This window comes from Onychostoma macrolepis, chromosome 03 (genome assembly GCF_012432095.1).
Source record: "Onychostoma macrolepis isolate SWU-2019 chromosome 03, ASM1243209v1, whole genome shotgun sequence".
In the NCBI taxonomy this organism is placed as follows: domain Eukaryota; kingdom Metazoa; phylum Chordata; class Actinopteri; order Cypriniformes; family Cyprinidae; genus Onychostoma; species Onychostoma macrolepis.
Window position 1 is genome coordinate 15,339,923 of NC_081157.1, and position 20,202 is coordinate 15,360,124.

The window sequence follows — 20,202 nt, forward strand, 5'->3', positions numbered from 1 at the left end:
CCTTACTAGAACCAGGAAATATGACCATATTAGCCCGGTTCTGTCAACACTGCACTGGCTCCCTATCAAGCATCGGATAGATTTTAAAATCTTGTTAATTACTTATAAAGCCCTGAATGGTTTAGCTCCTCAGTACTTGAGTGAGCTCTTATCGCATTATAGTCCTCCACGTCCGCTGCGTTCTCAAAACTCTGGCCGTTTGATAATACCTAGAATATCAAAATCGACTGCGGGCGGCAGATCCTATTCCTATTTAGCACCCAAACTCTGGAACAGTCTACCTAACACTGTTCGGGAGGCAGACACACTCTGTCAGTTTAAATCTAGATTAAAGACCCATCTCTTTAGCCTGGCTTACACATAACACATTAATACGCTTCTATTATTCAAATCTGTTAAAGGATTGTTAGGCTGCATTAATTAGATCAACCGGAACCGGGAACACTCCCCATAACACACGATGTACTCGTTACATCGTAAGTTGAATGGCATCTACGCTAATGTTTGTCTGTTTCTTTCCTAGTCTGTTTCTTGGTCCGTGTCCGATCAGATGGTGGGTCGGCACCGGGAGGTGATGTCTGCGGCCCTGATCGTCGGCGGAGACCAGGACGCCCGGATGACCCCCAGAGATATATCCCCAGATATATCAACCAAAAATAACAAATTAACTAAAATATAATAAAATACCTAACTACATAATACTACTATTGTTAGAAATTGCAACAAAATTAAAATAGAAATAGAAACTTTTGAACTGCGGGTTTCGTCTGGTCAGAGGAGAACTGGCCCCGACTGAGTCTGGTTTCTCCCAAGGTTTTTTCTCCATTCTGTCACAGAGGAGTTTTGGTTCCTTGCGCTGTCGCCTCTGGCTTGCTCAGTTGGGGACACTTAATTTCTAGCGATTATCGCCGATTTGATTGCACAGATACTATTTAAACTAAACTGAGCTAGACAATGACATCTCTGAATTCAATAATGAAATGCCTTTAACTGAAAATTGAGTGTTTAATCTTATCATTATACATTACTGACACTCTATCCTCCAATTTGATACTGTTAAGTGCTTTGACACAATCTGTATTGTAAAAGCGCTATATAAATAAAGGTGACTTGACTTGACAAATTCACTCTGACAGCAGGTAGCACTTATGGAACAGCAGCATATAGATTTTTCCTGGTTGCAGCTGTAAACAAAGCAGCACAGGGCCTAGAAATACTACTTTAGCACGCATAAAAAAGATTAATTTTATTCATACTGTATAAATCTCACCTACCCAATTCAATATGTAGATTTTCTTCCAATATTTCATGGAACATTAACAGTGAGCTGCTCTGCCTGCTACAATATTTTCCCCTCTTTGTGTCCATCTTCAGCATCTCTGGCCATTGTTAACATTTACAGACGTTGTAATATTTCCACACAAATGACATCTTGGAAAATGCTTGCAATACAGTTTGTGTGCACAGAGATTGGCTAAAATAAAACAAAATCGCAGATTGCCGATCACGCGTTTGGAGCAAAAACAGGCAGAGAAAATGAGTCATCAATTTTCCAGGTTATCTGAAGAAATCTCTATCTTACTCTATGTTGTTTAATTCGCTAAAGCATAATTTAATTCTCACCATATTTCTGATTTAAGACTAATTTGACATCATCCACCTTTAATCTCCTAATCTAAACCGCGAGCGCTGTGTGTAGCAGCGCGTTAGCATTCCATTAGCCTATTAGCTTGTCAATCGAGGTGTAGTCGGTGCAGCCCCTCATCATTTATTCTTTACATAATGTAATTTATGGTAACACTTTATTTTGATAGTCCACTTTAGACATTCTACTAACAGTAAGTAACTTTGTAACTACATGTCAACTAGCAGTCATTAGAGTATTAGTAGACTGTCGGCTTAATAACTTCTAACACTTTATTTTAATGGGTCCATAACATACAACATACTGACTGTGAGAAACTTTGCAAGTATATGTAAACTTATTCTACTAACCCTAAACCTACCCTACTGATAGTTAGTAGACATGTAGTTGCAAATTAATGATAAAAACTAACATGTAGTTACAAAGTTACTTATAGTTAGTAGAATGTCTAAAGTGGACTATCGAAATAAAGTGTAACCTAATTTACTAACAATAAATGCAATTAAAATGCATTCAAAAATAAAACAGTTGTGAGTTGGCTGAGTTATGGAAATTACATGTAGGGCTTTTATACACAGTGTGTGCCCTTGTAAAGACTAGATCCATCCCTCACAGCCTCATTTTCATCCACGAAAAATTCAAAATGCTGTCTAACCTGACTAAGGTCTGACCACCCCTCATATAAAACCTTTTCCTTTTCTAGTTTTAAAGGTTAAAACAAGCTTAAGATACTGATAAACAGTAATGTTTAGCTGAAATCAGACTGGCCTTGGACTCTGCACTTTTGGACTTGTCAATTGGTTAAACAATCAGACTCGACTAAGGTAGACTCAAACCCAACACTACAACCGCATCAATGACCCGGAAGGTCTGGCCGTAGTGTTTTGGCAGGCCCTTCAAAGAGTTGGAATGAGCATATTTACATTCCAGTGGAATGTGCATAAACAGCAGGAAATCAATTTAACCAGTCAACGGCCACACAAAACAGCAGCAATTTTCTCTTTCTTCTTCTATATCCTTCTCTTCTATTATTCTATCTGTATACAGTAATCTCGCTCCTTCACTGTATTTTGTATTTTTTAAATGAAGTTGAAAACAACAAATAACAAATTATAACAATAATATCATATATCCAATGCTTCACATTATCACACATTCTGGATGTGGAGATATATAATGCTGGTGTGTACATGTGTATATAATATGTGAGTGTAGATGTGTATATTTGTATGTGTACACTCATGGTCAGAATTGTTGGTACCCTTGTTAAATATGATTAAAGAAGGCTGTGAAAATAAATGTGCATTTTTAATCCTTTTGATCTTTTATTTAAAAAAAAAAAAAAAAAAATCTAAGCTTTCATTGGAGAATAAGAATTTAAAATGAGGGGAAATATCATTATGAAATAAATGTTTTTGCTCAAATACATGCTGGACACAATTACTGGTACCCCTAGAAATTCTTATGAGTAAAATGTATCTGAAATATATTCCCATTCATATTCACAATTTTGAGCACACAAGCGTGATTATGAACATGAAAATAGGAGGGAAAATAAAGCCCAAATTCCCTTAATCATCCATCACAATGAAAAAAACTAAAAGAATATATTTCTGATGTGCAGCAAAATATAATTGAGCTTCACAAATTAGAAAGTGGCTTTAAGAAAAGAGCTAGAGCAGTGAAAATTCCCATTTCCACCATCAGGGCAATAATTAAGTTCCAATCAACAGAAAATGTTATGAATCTGCCTGGAAGAAGACATGTTTCTATATCATCCTAATGCACGGTGAGAAGGAGAGTTTGAGTGGCCAAAGACTCTCCAAGGATCACAGCCGGAGAATTACAGAAAAAGGAGTTTCGGGGTCAGAAAACCTTAAAAAAAAAAAAATTATCAAACAGCACCTACATCACCACATGTTATTTGGGAGGGCTTCAAGAAAAAGAAAGAAAAAAAAAAAAAACAAGAAAAGAAAATGCTTTCACCAAAAAACAAATCTCTAGCATATTCAGTTGTGAGACACGACTGGAACTTCAAATGGGCTTCTATGGTCAGATGTAACTAAAAAAAATTAGCTTTTTAGCAGCAAACACTCAAGACGGGTTTGGTGAACACAGGGATAAAAATTACCCCATGTGTACAATGAAATATACTGCTGTATTTTTTATGTTGTGGGCCTATATTTCTGCTGGAGGTCCTGGACATTGTTTAGATACATTACATCACTGATTCTATCAAATACCAACAGATAAAAAAATCAAAAAGTGACTGACTCTGTTAGAAATCTTATAATGGGCCACGTTTAGATCTTCCAACCAGACAATAATCAAAAAAACAAACCTTAAAGGGGTCATCGGATGCAAAATTCACTTTACAAGTTGTTTGAACATAAATGTGTGTTGGAAGTGTATGTACACATCCATCCTATAATGATAAAAATCCACCCTGTGCTTTTTAAAAAAATCCCTATTTTAAAATCTCCTTTTTCAAATCAGGCTGTTCTGAGATTCCTGTCAGAATGACGTACAGTCAGGACCATAAATATTGGGACATCGACACAACTCTAACATTTTTGGCTCTATACACCACCACAATGGATTTTAAATGAAACGAACGAGATGTGCTTTAACTGCAGACTGTCAGCTTTAATTTGAGGGTATTTACATCCAAATCAGGTGAACGGTGTAGGAATTACAACAGTTTGCATATGTGCCTCCCACTTGTTAAGGGACCAAAAGTAATGGGACAATTGGCTTCTCAGCTGTTCCATGGCCAGGTGTGTGTTATTCCCTCATTATCCCAATTACAATGAGCAGATAAAAGGTCCAGAGTTCATTTCAAGTGTGCTATTTGCATTTGGAATCTGTTGCTGTCAACTGTCAAGATGAGATCCAAAGAGCTGTCACTATCAGTGAAGCAACCCAGGTGAAAAACAAGTGCACTTCCATAATGTACTTAAAGTGCTCTATTTTTGTGCACTAATTTTGTACTTAATATACTAAAAATTATCTTTTAGTACTTCTTAAGATAAACTTAAGATCATCTAAGTGTACTCAACTGTGCTATTTTGAGACACCATGAATATGAACTAAAATGCACTTTTAACATACTATCCTTGTATTTAAAAAATGTATTTAGTTACCACTTGTAGTACACTTGAACCCATCTTTCATACACTAGTACACTAACGTGTACTACAAGTGGTAGCTAAATATATTTTTTAAATACAAAGATAGTATGTTAAAAGTGCATTTTAGTTCATATTCATGGTGTCTCAAAATAGCACAGTTGAGTACACTTAGATGATCTTAAGTTTATCTTAAGAAATACTAAAGAATCATTTTTAGTATATTAAGTACAAAATTAGTGCGTGAAAATAGAGCACTTTAAGTACATTATGGAAGCGCACTTGTTTTTCTCCTGGGACGCCATCATTAGGCTGAAAAAACAAAACAAATACATCAGAGAGATAGCAAAAACATTAGGCGTGGCCAAAACAACTGTTTGGAACATTCTTAAAAAGAAGGAACGCACCGGTGAGCTCAGCAACACCAAAAGACCCGGAAGACCACGGGAAACAACTGTGGTGGATGACCGAAGAATTCTTTCCCTGGTGAAGAAAACACCCTTCACAACAGTTGGCCAGATCAAGAACACTCTCCAGGAGGTAGGTGTATGCGTGTCAAAGTCAACAATTAAGAGAAGACTTCACCAGAGTGAATACAGAGGGTTCACCACAAGATGTAAACCATTGGTGAGCCTCAAAAACAGGAAGGCCAGATTAGAGTTTAAAAAAAAGCCTTCACAGTTCTGGAACAACATCCTATGGACAGATGAGACCAAGATCAACTTGTACCAGAGTGATGGGAAGAGAAGAGTATGGAGAAGGAAAGGAACTGCTCATGATCCTAAGCATCAGTGAAGCGTGGTGGTAGTGTCATGGCGTGGGCATGTATGGCTGCCAGTGGAACTGGTTCTCTTGTATTTATTGATGATGTGACTGCTGACAAAAGCAGCAGGATGAATTCTGAAGTGTTTCGGGCAATATTATCTGCTCATATTCAGCCAAATGCTTCAGAACTCATTGGACGGCGCTTCACAGTGCAGATGGACAATGACCCAAAGCATACTGCAAAAGCAACCAAAGAGTTTTTGAAGGGAAAGAAGTGGACTGTTATGCAATGGCCAAGTCAATCACCTGACCTAAATCTGATTGAGCAGTTTGAGCAAAACTGAAGGGAAAATGCCCCAAGAACAAGCAGGAACTGTAGACGGTTGCAGTAGAGGCCTGGCAGAGCATCACCAGGGATGAAACCCAGCATCTGGTGATGTCTATGCGTTCCAGACTTCAGGCTGCAATTGACTGCAAAGGATTTGCAAACAAGTATTAAAAAGTGAAAGTTTGATTTATGATTTATTATTCTGTCCCATTACTTCCCTTAACAAGTGGGAGGCACATATGCAAACTGTTGTAATTCCTACACCGTTCACCTGATTTGGATGTAAATACCCTCAAATTAAAGCTGACAGTCTGCAGTTAAAGCACATCTTGGGCATCCGATGACCCCTTTAAAAACAACACAAAAATGAGTCACTGGGCACAAAACCAAGCTTCTGCTATGGCCATTTCAGTTCCCTGACCTGCACCCTATAGAAAATGAGTGGTGAACTGAAGAGAAGAAGCACCGTCATGGAGCTGGGAATCTAAAGGGTCTGGAGTGATTCTGGATGAAGGAATGGTCTCTGATCTCTTGTCAGGTGTTCTCCAACCTCATCAGGCATTATAGGAGAAAACTCCTATGCTATTTTGGCAAATGGAAGTTTCAAAAAGTATTGAATAAAAGGGTACCGTTAATTGTCCCCAATGTGTATTAGAGAAAAACATTTATTTCATAATGATATTTCCCCCCATTTTAAATTCTTATTCTCCAATGAAAGGTTAGATTTTTGAAATAATAGATCAACAGGATTAACAATGCGGATTTATTTCCACAGACTTTGAACATATTTACCATTTATGCATGTTCATCTACATTGTCTTTTTTCTTCTTCCTGTCCATTTGTTTGTTTATTTGTTTCCTCCTGTATTCTTGTTTTCATAAGCTAGCACATTTTTCTTTGTTTACCAGTCTATATTGCTTTATCTGTCTGTATTGCATTGTTTGCTTAATAAAAAAATAAAGACAAGACTATGTGCCAATAAACAAACCCCCAAAAATTCTGAAATGTACATAGGGCCTTTTTACACTTGTCACATTATGCAATTTTTACTGATTATCTGATTTGTTAAAACTGCTATATTTACATTTGGCCACACGGGTCTCCGCAAAATGACTACAAATCTATATATCTTTAATTATTGTGTTATATGCAAATTGAACACAGTTTTACACAACACAACACAGTTGCTGTGTGTAAATAGGCCTTTAAGCCATGTATATGTACCGTACTGCAATGTAGGTTGTTGATCATAGGACTCTTGTTAATGACATAGTGTTAGGCAGTTGTGGCCTAATGGATAGGGAGTCGGACTTGTAACCTGAAGGTCGCGGGTTCAAGTCTCAGGTCCAGCGCCCTCCAGCATCGCTGACAGCCGGTTGCCCAGGTTGTGGATTAAAGGCAATACTTTGTTGTAAATACTGTTCATTTTCTTGTACAGACTGATCATTTCGCTTCATTAGACCTCAATGTATCGCCAGGAGCCAACGGGTAATTATTTGGTCTTGTTTTATGTTTTTTTTTTTTCTTTTTTTCTCAAAAACCGGCAGCCGCTGACTTGCATTTTATGAATCACCAAGGACAATCTTCTTTACTGTTCTACTGGATAAAAAAAACAGTCACCCACACCTTGGATGACCTGAGGGTGAGTAAATTAACAGCAAATTTCCATCCCTTTAAAGGGATAGTTCACCCAAAAATGCTAATTCTGTCATCATTTACTCACCCTCAAGTAGTTCCAAACCTGTATGAATTTCTTTGTTCTGCCTAACACAAAATAAGATATTTTGAGGAAAAGTTTGTAACCAGGCTGGTTTGGGGCACCATTGACTTCCACAGTAGGAAAAAAAATACTATGGAATTCAATGGTGACCCCCAGAACTGCTCCGTTTCCCACATTCTTCAGAATATCCTCCTTTGTGTTCAGCAGAACAAAGACATTCATACAGGTTTGGAACTACTTGAGTGTGAGTAAATGATGACAGAATTTTCATTTTTGGGTGAACTATCCCTTTAAGTTGGAACGACCAATAATACAATTCAAAATTTGGTACAGCCAGTCCTCCTGTGCGTATATTTTGTATTGTGGTAAGTTTGATTCTGGGGCATTTATCATTCCAGATAAATTGAGAAAGTACGGAGTTGATCTCCTTAAAGTAACCTGGAGGGGAAGAAAGTGGTAGCATAGAGAAAAGAAAGTTAAACCGAGGTAACAAATTCATCTTAACTGTGGGGATTCTTCCTTCTTTGAATGTCATTTTTGACCTTGACTAGAATACTATTAAAATTGTCTCTGGCAATCTTATTGATGTTTTTATATATGGTAATGCCCATATAGATGAAAGATTCCTTAATAGGGATAAATGAGGGAATAGAAGAATTAACCTTAACATTTTTAATTGGCATTAAAGCAGATTTGCTCCAATTTATTTTGTATCCTGATAAGCTACTAAAATGATCAAATTCCTTAATTATATTGAAACATCAAAGTGGTCTAAATATAAAATAATATCATCAGCGTACAATGAAATACTATGATTATGATCATGAATCTTAATTGATACTTCAGATTTCCTGATGGCTTGTGCTAAGGGTTCAAGAGATAAGCAAAACAATAAGGGTGAAAGCGGACATCCCTGCCTCGTTCGCTGTAAAGGGAATGGGGGGGAAATAATATTACCAGTCAAGACTGATGCTGCAGGTGAGTGGTATAATGTCTTAATCATAGAAATTAAATGTTCACCAAAGCCGAAACATTGCAGAACTGCCCACATATAGTTCCACTGTAGCCTGTCAAGGCTTTTTCTGCATCAAGTGAAAAAAAACGCACAGGGGCTAGGATGAGAGTCTGCAAAGTCAATATGAAAGAGTCGACGCATATTGTCAGACACATTGCGCCCCTTGATAAAACCGGTTTGGTCCTCCTTGATCAAACTATGAATTACCTTCTCCATACGAGAAGCAAAAACTTTAGTATAGATTTTTAGATCACATGGGATAAGTGATATCAGTCTGTAGCTGGAACAATCTAATGGATCTTTCCCTTTTTTAAGAGGTAATGATATCAATTATGTTTTTTGATCTCTATGAAATACACCATGTTTAATTGCAAAATTAAATGAATTAAGCACAAGTGTCCATACCAAATCCCAAATTTCCAAATATAATTCAGGGGGGAGACCATCTAGACCCAGCAATTTGCCTTTTTGAAGGCTTTTTAGAGAGACGTGGAGCTCTTCCAAACTTAATGGGGCCTCCAAAGATTCTTCATCCACCTGTGAGATCTGAGGCAATTACAATGCATCTAAATACTGCTTACAAATTGGTTCATCAAAATATGTTTCGGCTTTATACAGATTTGTGTAAAAACCTTTAAATATGTCGTTAATCGCCACAGGGTTCATAGTGACCTGACCATCCGATGATTTTATTGCACTAATATATGCCTTAGACTCACATTCTTTCAGCCTAAGGGCCAATAGGTGACTAGGTCTCTCTGATTCAAAATAATATTTGTGCCTAGTTCTATGTAAGATAAATTCCACCTTTGAGTGTGAAAGTAAATCATATTCTTCTTTTAAAGAAAACAGCTGTGTAGCCTGTTGCACAGTAAAATGTTGTTTTTGTAGGCTTTGTAATGATTGGATTTTATTTTCTAATTGTGTAAACTGGTGAATTTTCGCTTTGGCAAGAGTAGAAGAGAAAGATATACAGAATCCTCGTATAGTACACTTAGTCGTTTCCCACAGTATTTGAGGATCCACATTAGAGGGCATATTAATTTCAAGAAATTCCTTTATACATTCTTTTAGAGAAGTAATGAAGGTCTGATTACTTAATAATGATATGTTAAAGCGCCATCTGGGAGATTTGGCTTTAATATCAGAAAGAGGAATATTGCATAACATAGCGGAATGATCAAATAATACAATTGGTAATATAGAGATGGAGGAATTAGACGAAATTAAAGATGGGCTGAGAAATATGTAGTCTATCCTAGAGAAAGTCTTATGTCTATTAGAAAAAAAAAGTGAAGTCCTTAGATTTAGTATTCTGAATTCTCCAAAGATCGATTAAGTTGAGCTCAGTGATAAATTTATTCAGTAATTTAGAAGATGGATTGACTTTATCCAAAGCAGGATTTACGACAGCACTAAAATCACCACCCACCAATAATGGGCAATCAGTATGCTCAAGTAGTGTTTTGGAAATATTTGTAAGGAATTCACTGTCTGTCTCATTCGGACCATAAATAGAGACCAATACTAACCTATTATAATGTATCTTGCAACGGATAAAAACAAATCTACCCTCCTCATCACTTCCGATATGTTCAATTGTTAAATGCAACTTCCAGTTAACAAGGATAAGCACCCCCTTAGTTTTATTAAGAGCGCAGGAGAAGGCTGCCAATTTATAATACTTATTCTGGAAACGTGCCATGTCAGATTGCTTTAAATGTCTCTCTTGTATCAGCGCACAGGAAATCGATTTACGGTGTAAATATTCTAATACATGAGTACGTTTCACAGCAGAATTTAGGCTATTCACATTCAATGATAAAATATTTAGAGTATGCACTGAGTATTCATAATCCCAAAATTGTATTCAGTAAATGAAGAAAAGCAAAAGCACTCCCATTCTGTAAGTAACATGTAAACGCTGGTGTGCATTCTAGATACCAAACCACCTATATGAAAAATCATTTTAGAAATAAAGTAAAATAAATAAAAGTATGAATGCCTGTTGTAAAAAATAAAAGCAACACAGAAACAGGAACAACAAACAACTATAAACAAGAAACAACTCAGACCGCACATTACCGAGAACGTAAGTCTGATTGAGCAACAAAAAATGGTGATGATACATAACCGGTCCACCTCAATGCAAGACATGTCCCCAAAAGGCCCACGTAGTCAAAAATTATTGTAATTAAACCTACTCTCCATTAGATCCCTCCAAAAAAATGCTGTTAGTCTTACCAGTAAAGAGACAGTTGTGCCGGATAAAGAGGAACAATACCCCAGGAGGAGAGGGAGAGAAAGAAAAAAAAAAAAAGTGTCCATGTCCACCTTGTTATTATCCTCTCCTGGGCAGCTGGAATCGCCTCCATTCCGGTCATTAAGTTCTTCTCGCTGGGCCGAAGAGATGGAGATGGTGGCCGCTGTTTCCCGTTGCTTTGTAGAGCTGCAACATATGTCTTCTTTTGTGACAGTGAGCTGATAAAATCCTCCGCATTCTGAGGAGAGTCGAATAATCATCTGCTCACCTTTGTGCCGTAGTTTAATTACCGCCGGATAGGTGAGGAAGGGCTGGAGACCAAGTGCTGTCATCTTCTTCAAGACTGGATTAAAGCTTTTTCTCTTGGTAGTTGTGGCTGGACTATAGAGGAGCACAGAACCGACTCAATAACAGCTGAATAAAACTGTGTCAGCAGCTCCTGTGGCAGGTTGAACTTTTTCAGCTGACGAAGGAAGTACAACCTCTGCTGGGCCTTTTTCACGATGGAGTCGATGTGAGTGTCCCACTTCAGGTCCTGAGAGATGGTTGTGCCCAGGAACCTGAATGACTCCACTGCAGCCACAGTGCTGTTCATGATGGTGAGTGGGGGGAGAGCAGGGGGGTTTCTCCTGAAGTCCACGATCATCTCCACAGTTTTGAGCGTGTTTAGCTCCAGGTTGTTGTGACTGCACCAGACAGCCAGCTGCGTCCTGGATGAGGCCGATGACTGTAGTGTCATCTGCAAACTTCAGGAGTTTGACAGAGGGGTCTTTAGAGGTGCAGTCATTTGTGTAGAGGGAGAAGAGTAGTGGGGAGAGAATGCAGCCCTGAGGAGCTCCAGTGCTAATGGTGCGGGTGTTGGATGAGAGTTTTCCCAGCCTCACTAGCTGCTGCCTGTCTGTCAGGAAGCTGGTAATCCACTGACAGATGGAGGTGGGTACAGAGAGCTGTGTCAGTTTGTTCTGATGATTTTGTTCTGTTTTGAACAAAGTTTGTTCTGGTGTCCGGGATGATGGTGTTGAAAGCGGAGCTGAAGTCCACAAACAAGATCCTTGCATAAATCCCTGGTTTGTCCAGGTGTTGCAGGATGTAGTGCAGTCCCATATTAACTGCATCATCCCCAGATCTGTTTGCTCGGTAAGCAAACTGCAGGGGGTCCAGCAAGGGTCCAGTAATGTCCTTCAGGTGGGCCAACACCAGTCTCTCAAATGACTTAATGACTACAGACCTGTTGCTTTAACATCTGTGGTCATGAAGTCCTGTGATTTTTGGTTTCTTGGGTACAGGGATGATGGTGGAACATTTGAAGCAGGAGGGGACTTCACACAGCTCTAGTGATCTGTTGAAGATTAATGTGAAGATGGATGATAGCTGGACAGTACAGGCTTTGAGGCAGGCTGGAGAGACACCATCTGGGCCTTTGGCTTTCCTTATCTTCTACTTTCTGAAGACTTTGCATACATCATCTTCACAGATCTTGAGTACAGGCTGAGAAACAGTAGGGGGGAGGGAGGGGGATGGTGTGGATGGCTGTGCTGTGAGACGGTCGGAGCGAGTGTGGGGTATCAGACCAGTCTTTTCAAACCTGCAGTAGAACTCGTTCAGGTCTTCAGCCAGTTGTTGATTGGCCTCAGTGCTGGGGGATGGGGTCTTGTAGCCAGTGATGGCTTTCAGGCCTTTCCACACTGATGTAGAATCATTGCTTGAAAGCTGTTTTTTTTGTTTTCCAGAGTAGTTAATTTTGCCACTCTTATCTCCCTATTCAGTGTGTATTTGGCCTGTTTGTACAAGGCTTTGTCCCCACTCCTGTAGGCATCCTCTTTGGCCTGGCGAAGCTGTTTTGCACTGAACCAAGGTTTGTCATTGTTAAATGTTAAATAAGTCCTGGTGGGTACACACATGTCCTGGTGGGTACACACATGTCCTCACAGAAACTGATGTAGGACGTCGCGGTGTCAGTGAGCTCGTCCAGATCAGTAGCTGCAGCCTCAAAAACACTCCAATCAGTAAGTTCGAAGCAGGCCTGTAAATCCTGCTCTGCTTCAGAAGTCCATCTCTTTACAGTTTTTACTACAGGCTTAGCAGATTTGAGTTTCTGCCTATAGGCTGGTAGAAGATGAACCAAACAGTGATCAGAGAGTCCCAGCGCTGCACGGGGAACAGAGTGATATGCATCCTTTAAGACAGTGTTGCAGTGGTCCAGTATATTTCTGTCTCTGGTGGGGCATGTGATGTGCTGTCTATATTTAGGCAGTTCACGGGTGAGATTAGCTTTATTAAAATCACCGAGAATGATAATGAAAGAGTCCGGATAACGCTGCTCTTTGTGTGCGATTTGATCGGCCAGCAGTTCTAGCGCCGCGCCCACGCGCGCGTCAGGGGAAATGTACACACTCACCAGAATAAACGAGGAAAACTCCCGCGGTGAATAAAAAGGCTTGCAGTTAATAAAGAGAGCTTCCAAATTTGGGCAGCACATCTTCTTCAAAACTGTCACGTCTGTACACCAGCCTTCATTGATATAAAAACATAATCCACCGCCTCTCGTTTTCCCCGAGGACTCGGTGACGCGGTCTGCTCTGAACAGCTGGAAGCCCGTTAGATGAAGCGCGCTGTCCGGGATGGCTCCGTTCAGCCAGGTTTCCGTGAAGCAAAGCGCAGCGGAGTTTAAAAAGTCCTTGTTTGTGCGGGTGAGGAGTCGTAGTTCGTCTGATTTATTTGCCAGGGAGCGGAGATTCGCCAGATGAATGCTCGGCAGCGGAGTCCTAAACCCGCGCTGTCGGAGTTTCACGAGCGCGCCGACGCGCTTCCCTCGCTTGCGTCACCTGGAGCGCTTGTATAGGAACGCAGCTCCTCCGATTAATATGTCCAGTAAAAGGTCTGAATGCTCAAATGTAGGCAGAAAGTTATTTGGTGTGCCATTTCTGATGTCCAGGAGTTCGTTTCTAGTAAAGCTGATCGGGAAAAAGTTGCTTAAGACAGGACAAACAAACAAAAAAAGAACAAGTACCAAGCAGCGACAAACCATGGCTGCCATCTGCGGCGCCATCTTGAGTATATAACTGTCTGGTTTGGGTCAGCCAGCAAATCAGATTTAAGAAGACTTCAACGGACTGTTAGGACAGCAGAAAAGATCATTGGTGTGCACCTGCCCAGCCTTCAGGACTTGTACAACTCCAGAGTGAACAAACGGGCAGGTAACATCATCAAAGACCCCTCTCACCCCGGACACAACTTGTTTGCACTTCTCCCTTCAGGCATACGCTACAGATCTCTGTGCACTAGAACATCTAGGCATAAAAACAGTTTTTCCCCCATGCCATCTCCAGCTTAAATAGCTAACACATGGATCATTACCTGTGTTCTGTAATTCATTCTCCATCTTTAATTATTGCCTCTTTCTCAAGTATTATATAAATACATATACATATCTGTTTATTTATACAGCTGTATATAGAATAAATAATGCACAAATCTGTACATAAATCTACTGTTCCAGATTCATACTTATTATTATTATTATCTATTGTTAAGTCTTACTATTTAAATGGTTTTTCTGTTCTCATGTCAGATGTGTATGTATGTATGTACCAGGAGCACCTTAAAAAAAACACAACAAATTCCTCGTGTGTTTGCGCACACCTGGCGAATAAAGCTAATTCTGATTCTGATTCTGACTAAAGTCGGGAAAAAATACTAGCGTGACATTGTCCTGACGAGCACCCTTCAAGATCGCCAATCTGTCATGCCATCTTAGTACACGGAAGATGAGAGTACGCGGCCGATCTGAGTTTTTCCTTCCGTCATACACGGTGATGATACGTGATGGGCCCGGTCAATCTCAATGTCACGGCCTTTCAGGGAAGGGATCCACTTGGAAAGATTAGCTCTGAGGAAGCCAGCTGCATCGGAGCCTTCTGCCCCCTCCGGCAATCCCACCAGTAGCACGTTATTTCTCCTGCTACTACACGTGCATCGCTTTCGAAGGGTCACGTGAACTCCAGTTCTCATGGTTTCTCATTGTTTATATAAAAAGGTGATCTGACTACTTTATATGCTTTAGACATGCAAAACATCCATGTTTCACATTATTATTAGGTGCTTTAATAATATAATTGCGCTTATGTTATGTCATTGCGTGATTACGTAAACAAACTAGTGAATTAAACCAGTTCATTGAAACAAACTGTCGGGAAGGACCAGTTCGCAGAAAAGAATCAGATTTACCCATTTGCCTGAGGCTCTGGATTACAGGTAATAATGTTGTAAAAATAATGTTTTACACAGACCAACTGTTTCGCTTCATGAGACCTCCATGAGAACCTGCCATGGGTATTAATTTTGTGCTCCCTGGTATTCTTTTTTATTCTCAAAAAAGGGCAGCTGCTGACTTGCATTTTATGAAATCACCAAGAACCATGATTTCAGCTAAAATTCTTCTAAAAGTCAACTATATCTTGGATGGCATGGGGTGAGTAAATTAAAGGAAATTTACATTTTTGGGTGAACTATCTCTAAGTACATTAGAAATCAAATAACTTTGTTTTTTTTTTTGTTTTTTTTTATTGACTAAAATTGAAAAGGAGTACTTAATACAATAAAATATACTCAATTACTTAATTTGTGTATTTCATCTATCACTAATAATTACACACCACATGGTTCCACGACAACACAGTTGGTTCTTCTGGTTTCCAGAGAACAATTTACTATATATCAAGATTATAAGATCAGACAATCCAAGATTATTGCAGTACATTACATGGCTAACATGCTCCAGAGCAGGTTTTGTTCTCATTAGTGTAAGTTACCATGCCAATGAATACCGCTAAAAAACAACAACCAGATTCTTAAGACCAAAAAAAAAAAACCCTGAGTTTGCTCAAACTAAACTACATGTTTTGTGACACTCTTTCTCTCTATAATTCATGTATAACTGAAATACTTGTACTCACTTTTTTATCGCTGAGAAAGATTCCATTATGTCAGTCCAGAAAGACAGGAACTCATCCTTAGGTAATTTTGGCAGGCAAAGGGCAGTGCAGAGACGAGAAAGAGTCCCATTGTCTAAGTCTAGATGATACTGTTTCCACACATACAGCATAATAAAAGCAGCCTTCAGTGGCTCCTTGATGAAAGCACTCCTTTCTTTGCTGTCTTTCTGTAACTCTGGAGTCACCTGCTGAAGCATGAACTGCTTCAGAAGCTTGCTCACCTGACAAAAGAAAACGAGACTGTTAAATTTCATGTTGACATTTGCATTTGATCGCATCTTAAAGGCATACCTCACCAAAAAGTGAAAGCTTTGTCATAATTGATTTGTTCCAAACTCATACTATATGACCTCCTTTCTTCAGTGTAACACAAAAGGACTAATATTGCTAAAGTACATACTATTTTACACAGGGTTTCTGCAGTTTTTAAAATCTGATTTTTTGTAATTTTTTTTTTAAGAATTTGACCTGCACAAAAAAAAAAAAAAAAAAAAAAAAAGTCAACCTGGCTCATACGTCCTGCCATGCCATACTTGAATTATAAAAAAAAATGCAAAGATTTAAAAGCTGACTTCAGAAGGGATGTAGCATGAGTCATATGGAGTAGTTTTATGCCACTTTATGCATTTTTGTCTTTTCTGAAGCTTGAAAAGTCCAGTCTGCATATTCTGCAGTATTGCTTCATTTGTGTTCCATGGAAGACAGTCATACAGTTTTGGAATGAAATGTAAGCACAACATTAATGACGATTTTCATTCTTGTGTGAACTACTGTTGTCATGTATGAATGTGTTCAGTATATGCTGAAATCCAAATGGTTTACTCACATCTTTTTCATCGTACTTGAGTGAGTACCATTTCATTTCGGTCTTTTCAAAAACAAAAGGGTTTCCATAAACTTCATAAAACTGTCGTAGCTGACTAAAGAAGCTGTTCAGGTTAATTTTGCCCCAGTTTCTCAGGTGGTCAAAAATTGTTTCCAGCATGATTATACCAGCCAATTCTCTCCCCTGAATTACATCTTTCCTCTGATCAGGCCAGAAAGCATCTTTGAGCCGTTTCAACATATTCTTCGAAGGTTCTACACAGATTATATCGTCATACTGATGCCATTCTCCTGCAATATACCAAAAGAACAAATTAAGTCTGTTCACACACACACTTACTGATCTTACTGATGACTTTTGAATGGCAGTGTATATATAAATTTGTTGAGCACTATATACATATAGAGCTTAACAAATTTATTAGACCACCACCACCCAATGTAAGGTTTGTGCCACAGCTGCCCTAATCATCCACCACTATGTGTAAGATCTTTAGTCACAGTGGTATTTCTAATGCTAAAATATAACTATTGTTGTTATCCTTGAATTTTGAATTTACTTTTACAAGAAAAACTGAAAAAAATAATCCTTATATATATTAGTGCTGTCAAAATTAGCGCGATAATGCAGGCGATGAATTTTTTTCAGTTTAACACGTTAAACTTATTTAACAACGTTAAATAAGGGGCGGAGCTAAGGGGTGGCCACTCATAACTGCTAATTCTGTCTCTTTTTTCTTGACATGAAGTGCATTTATTCAGTCGCAGAACGTCTTTACAATCACATCAATCTGGAGACGTTTCAGACGCGCGCTCCAGCTTCATATATATAACTTTTTTTTAATTTGATTCATTTCTGACTTCTGAGAGAAGTTGAATGTACTGGCTCAAATTTGGGTATAAAAACACGAATTCATAAATACTATTTAGTTATATCAGTTTGTTATTTGCCAAATTAGTTGTAAACAAGTTTTTGATAGATTCCTAAAAAATATTCGTTTTTTTCTCTTGTGACAGGTGGTCTAATAAATTTGTTAAGACACATACACATTATTTAAATATACTTTTGACGAACTTCACCTACCTTCATCATTCAGGAGACGTGGTTTGACAAACAAACATCTGTTGGTGGTTTCATTTGAATCCAGTTTGTAGATGTATTCATACTCGTACTTCTGCTTTTTTGCTTTATATACAACATACTTGTATGGTATGGACACAGCTTCTGCACTGGTCTTCTTGCATACAAATTTCCCTTCGACAAGAAATCCGTGCTCACCGAGATCCCTGTAATCATATTATTCTCAAATAAATGATTTCAGTAATGAATAATCGATAATTGCTCCAGAAAAACTTTACTAACCGTGACACAGACATCTCGACCAAATTATTTTCCCAGTCACCAAGGCAACCACCGGCCCTTATAAAGATTAGATCTTCTTCTAGGTTAAATTTGAAGTCTTTTGACAGGACTGCATGAAAGTAAATGGTCAGTCTGTCACTGGAACTTATATGTTGAGCTGATGCTGGATTCCTGTAATTCAAAAATTTGGAAATAAAAATGCAAAAACAAATTGCTGTAAAGAAGTGCATTCATGACAATTATGCATACCTTTTTGGAGGTGCCTCACACCGAGTTTTTGTACTGTCACTTTCATTGTGTTTGTGGTCAGCAACAGAATCTTTCTTTTCATGTGAAGTCTGCTGCTTCTGACTTTGCTCGGCCTTCACTGTTGGATCTCTGCTGGAATCCTGATTCTTCTACTCATAAAATAAACCAAAATGGTCAAAATACTATTTCTATTTGTAATTTCCAGTAACAGACCAATGTATCAGTTTTCCCAATATATCAACCAGCATTTGGATTTATATAAATTACCTTTAATTTACTCTGTGGGCCAAACACCATTTCCTGTGATGATTTCGGTGGGTCCTCATTCTGAATTCTGTGATTTTTAAAGACAAAGTGTATTTATTGGCATTTTCAATTTGATGAAATGGCATAAGAAACCTGGCTTTCAAGAAAGCTTATTAAAAATAAGCAGGCATGTGATCAGCTAGAGAAAATCTGACCACGCCCCAAGTCACACCCACAAGCCACGCCCCCAGCACTTATTAATTTTAGCATTTAATAATCATGATAATAAAGTACTATAGTATATTCAAAGTATATAGTATATTTAATTGTTATTATTATTATTATTATTATTATTATTATTATTATTAAAGCACATGCCAAATGTTTGGAAACCTTACTTCATCATTAATGATTCTGAAATAAATATCTTCTGCTCATCAAGGCTGAATTTATTTGATTAAAATAAAGTAAAAAAAATAAAATAAACTAAAAACAACAAACAACATTGTGAAATATTACTACAAATAAAAAATTAAAAAATTAAAAAATAATAATATTTGACTCTCAAGAAACATTTCTGATTATTATGTTGAAAACAATTTTGCTGCATCATATTTTGTGTCAAAATGTTGATACACTATTTTTCAGGAGTTTTCGATAAATATAAAGTTTAATTAACAGCATTTATTTTCACGTCATAGTTCAGACGCGGGCCAGGCCTCGGGCCTGTTTTAGGCTTCTCCTTATTTTTATATTTTAGACATCCATCAATTAGTGATGAAAAAAAACTGCCGTGCTGGTCGAAACAACACGAGACCGTGCTGTGACTGAAGAGCAGCTCGACAGTGTTTAGAGTCCCGCAGCAGCAGAGAACGCTCCGTCAGCGCAGCTGAAGAGTTCTGTGTTCAAATGCACGCAATAGGCTGAAGCTTGCTGCAAAGCCCCAGCAAAAGTAATTACCATGAATGTGTCCGGGGGAAATAGAAAGAAGATATTTGAATTATTTACTAATAAACTAGTGTTTTCTAGTGTCCTTTTCTTATGACCGCCTACCTTATTAACATACGGACACAGAAATACAGAAATAAATAAATGTAGAAATGCATAAATAAATGTAGAATACATAAATAAATGTAGAAATGAATGTAGTATAACATATATATATATAAAATACATTATGTCAGTGGCCCTTGGCTTGATGTTGTTGGCAGAATTCGGCCCTCGGCGAAAACTAATTGAGGAACCCTGGCCTATGGGAAACTACAGTTTTAAGGAGAAAATACTCAGCAATGGTGTTGATGCATGATGAATAAAATACATATGTCTTATTCGTTCTGTTAATAAAAGTTTTATATTTAATATAAGCTACTTTGTCATTGCAGTATTGTTGATGTTGTGTGTGGGATTTTTTTTTTATTAAGAGTAATTAATTTTGTTCCAAGAATAGGAAAGATCTAACGTTAAAGATCAAAATAAGCGCTGCACATGCGAGAATGCGAGATTGGTTGCTGCTGAGGTAAATAGACGCTCTCGATCTTTCTCTGCGATCTCTTTGCAATGGCTGTAGAAAGGGTCATTAATTCTTGATTTGGGTACGGCACAGACATGTTACAGGTAATAATATGATCAAAAAGTCATGGCAACAAACGACTTCCTAAGT

General features: G+C 38.2%; 1 protein-coding gene across 3 annotated transcripts in view; it reads right to left on the reverse strand.

Annotated features, from left to right (window-relative positions):
* The window catches only part of rnf213a (ring finger protein 213a), a 92,448-nt gene that overhangs the window by 54,954 nt on the left and 17,292 nt on the right, over window positions 1-20,202 (reverse strand). For all 3 annotated transcript variants that reach the window (XM_058769354.1, XM_058769352.1, XM_058769353.1), the window contains exons 5-10: window positions 18,564-18,630; window positions 18,297-18,445; window positions 18,048-18,218; window positions 17,769-17,971; window positions 16,686-16,975; window positions 15,821-16,080 (exon numbers count right to left, since the gene is read on the reverse strand). In XM_058769354.1, the coding sequence (XP_058625337.1) occupies window positions 15,821-16,080; window positions 16,686-16,975; window positions 17,769-17,971; window positions 18,048-18,218; window positions 18,297-18,445; window positions 18,564-18,630 (1,140 nt within the window). The remainder of the gene's footprint in view (window positions 1-15,820; window positions 16,081-16,685; window positions 16,976-17,768; window positions 17,972-18,047; window positions 18,219-18,296; window positions 18,446-18,563; window positions 18,631-20,202) is intronic.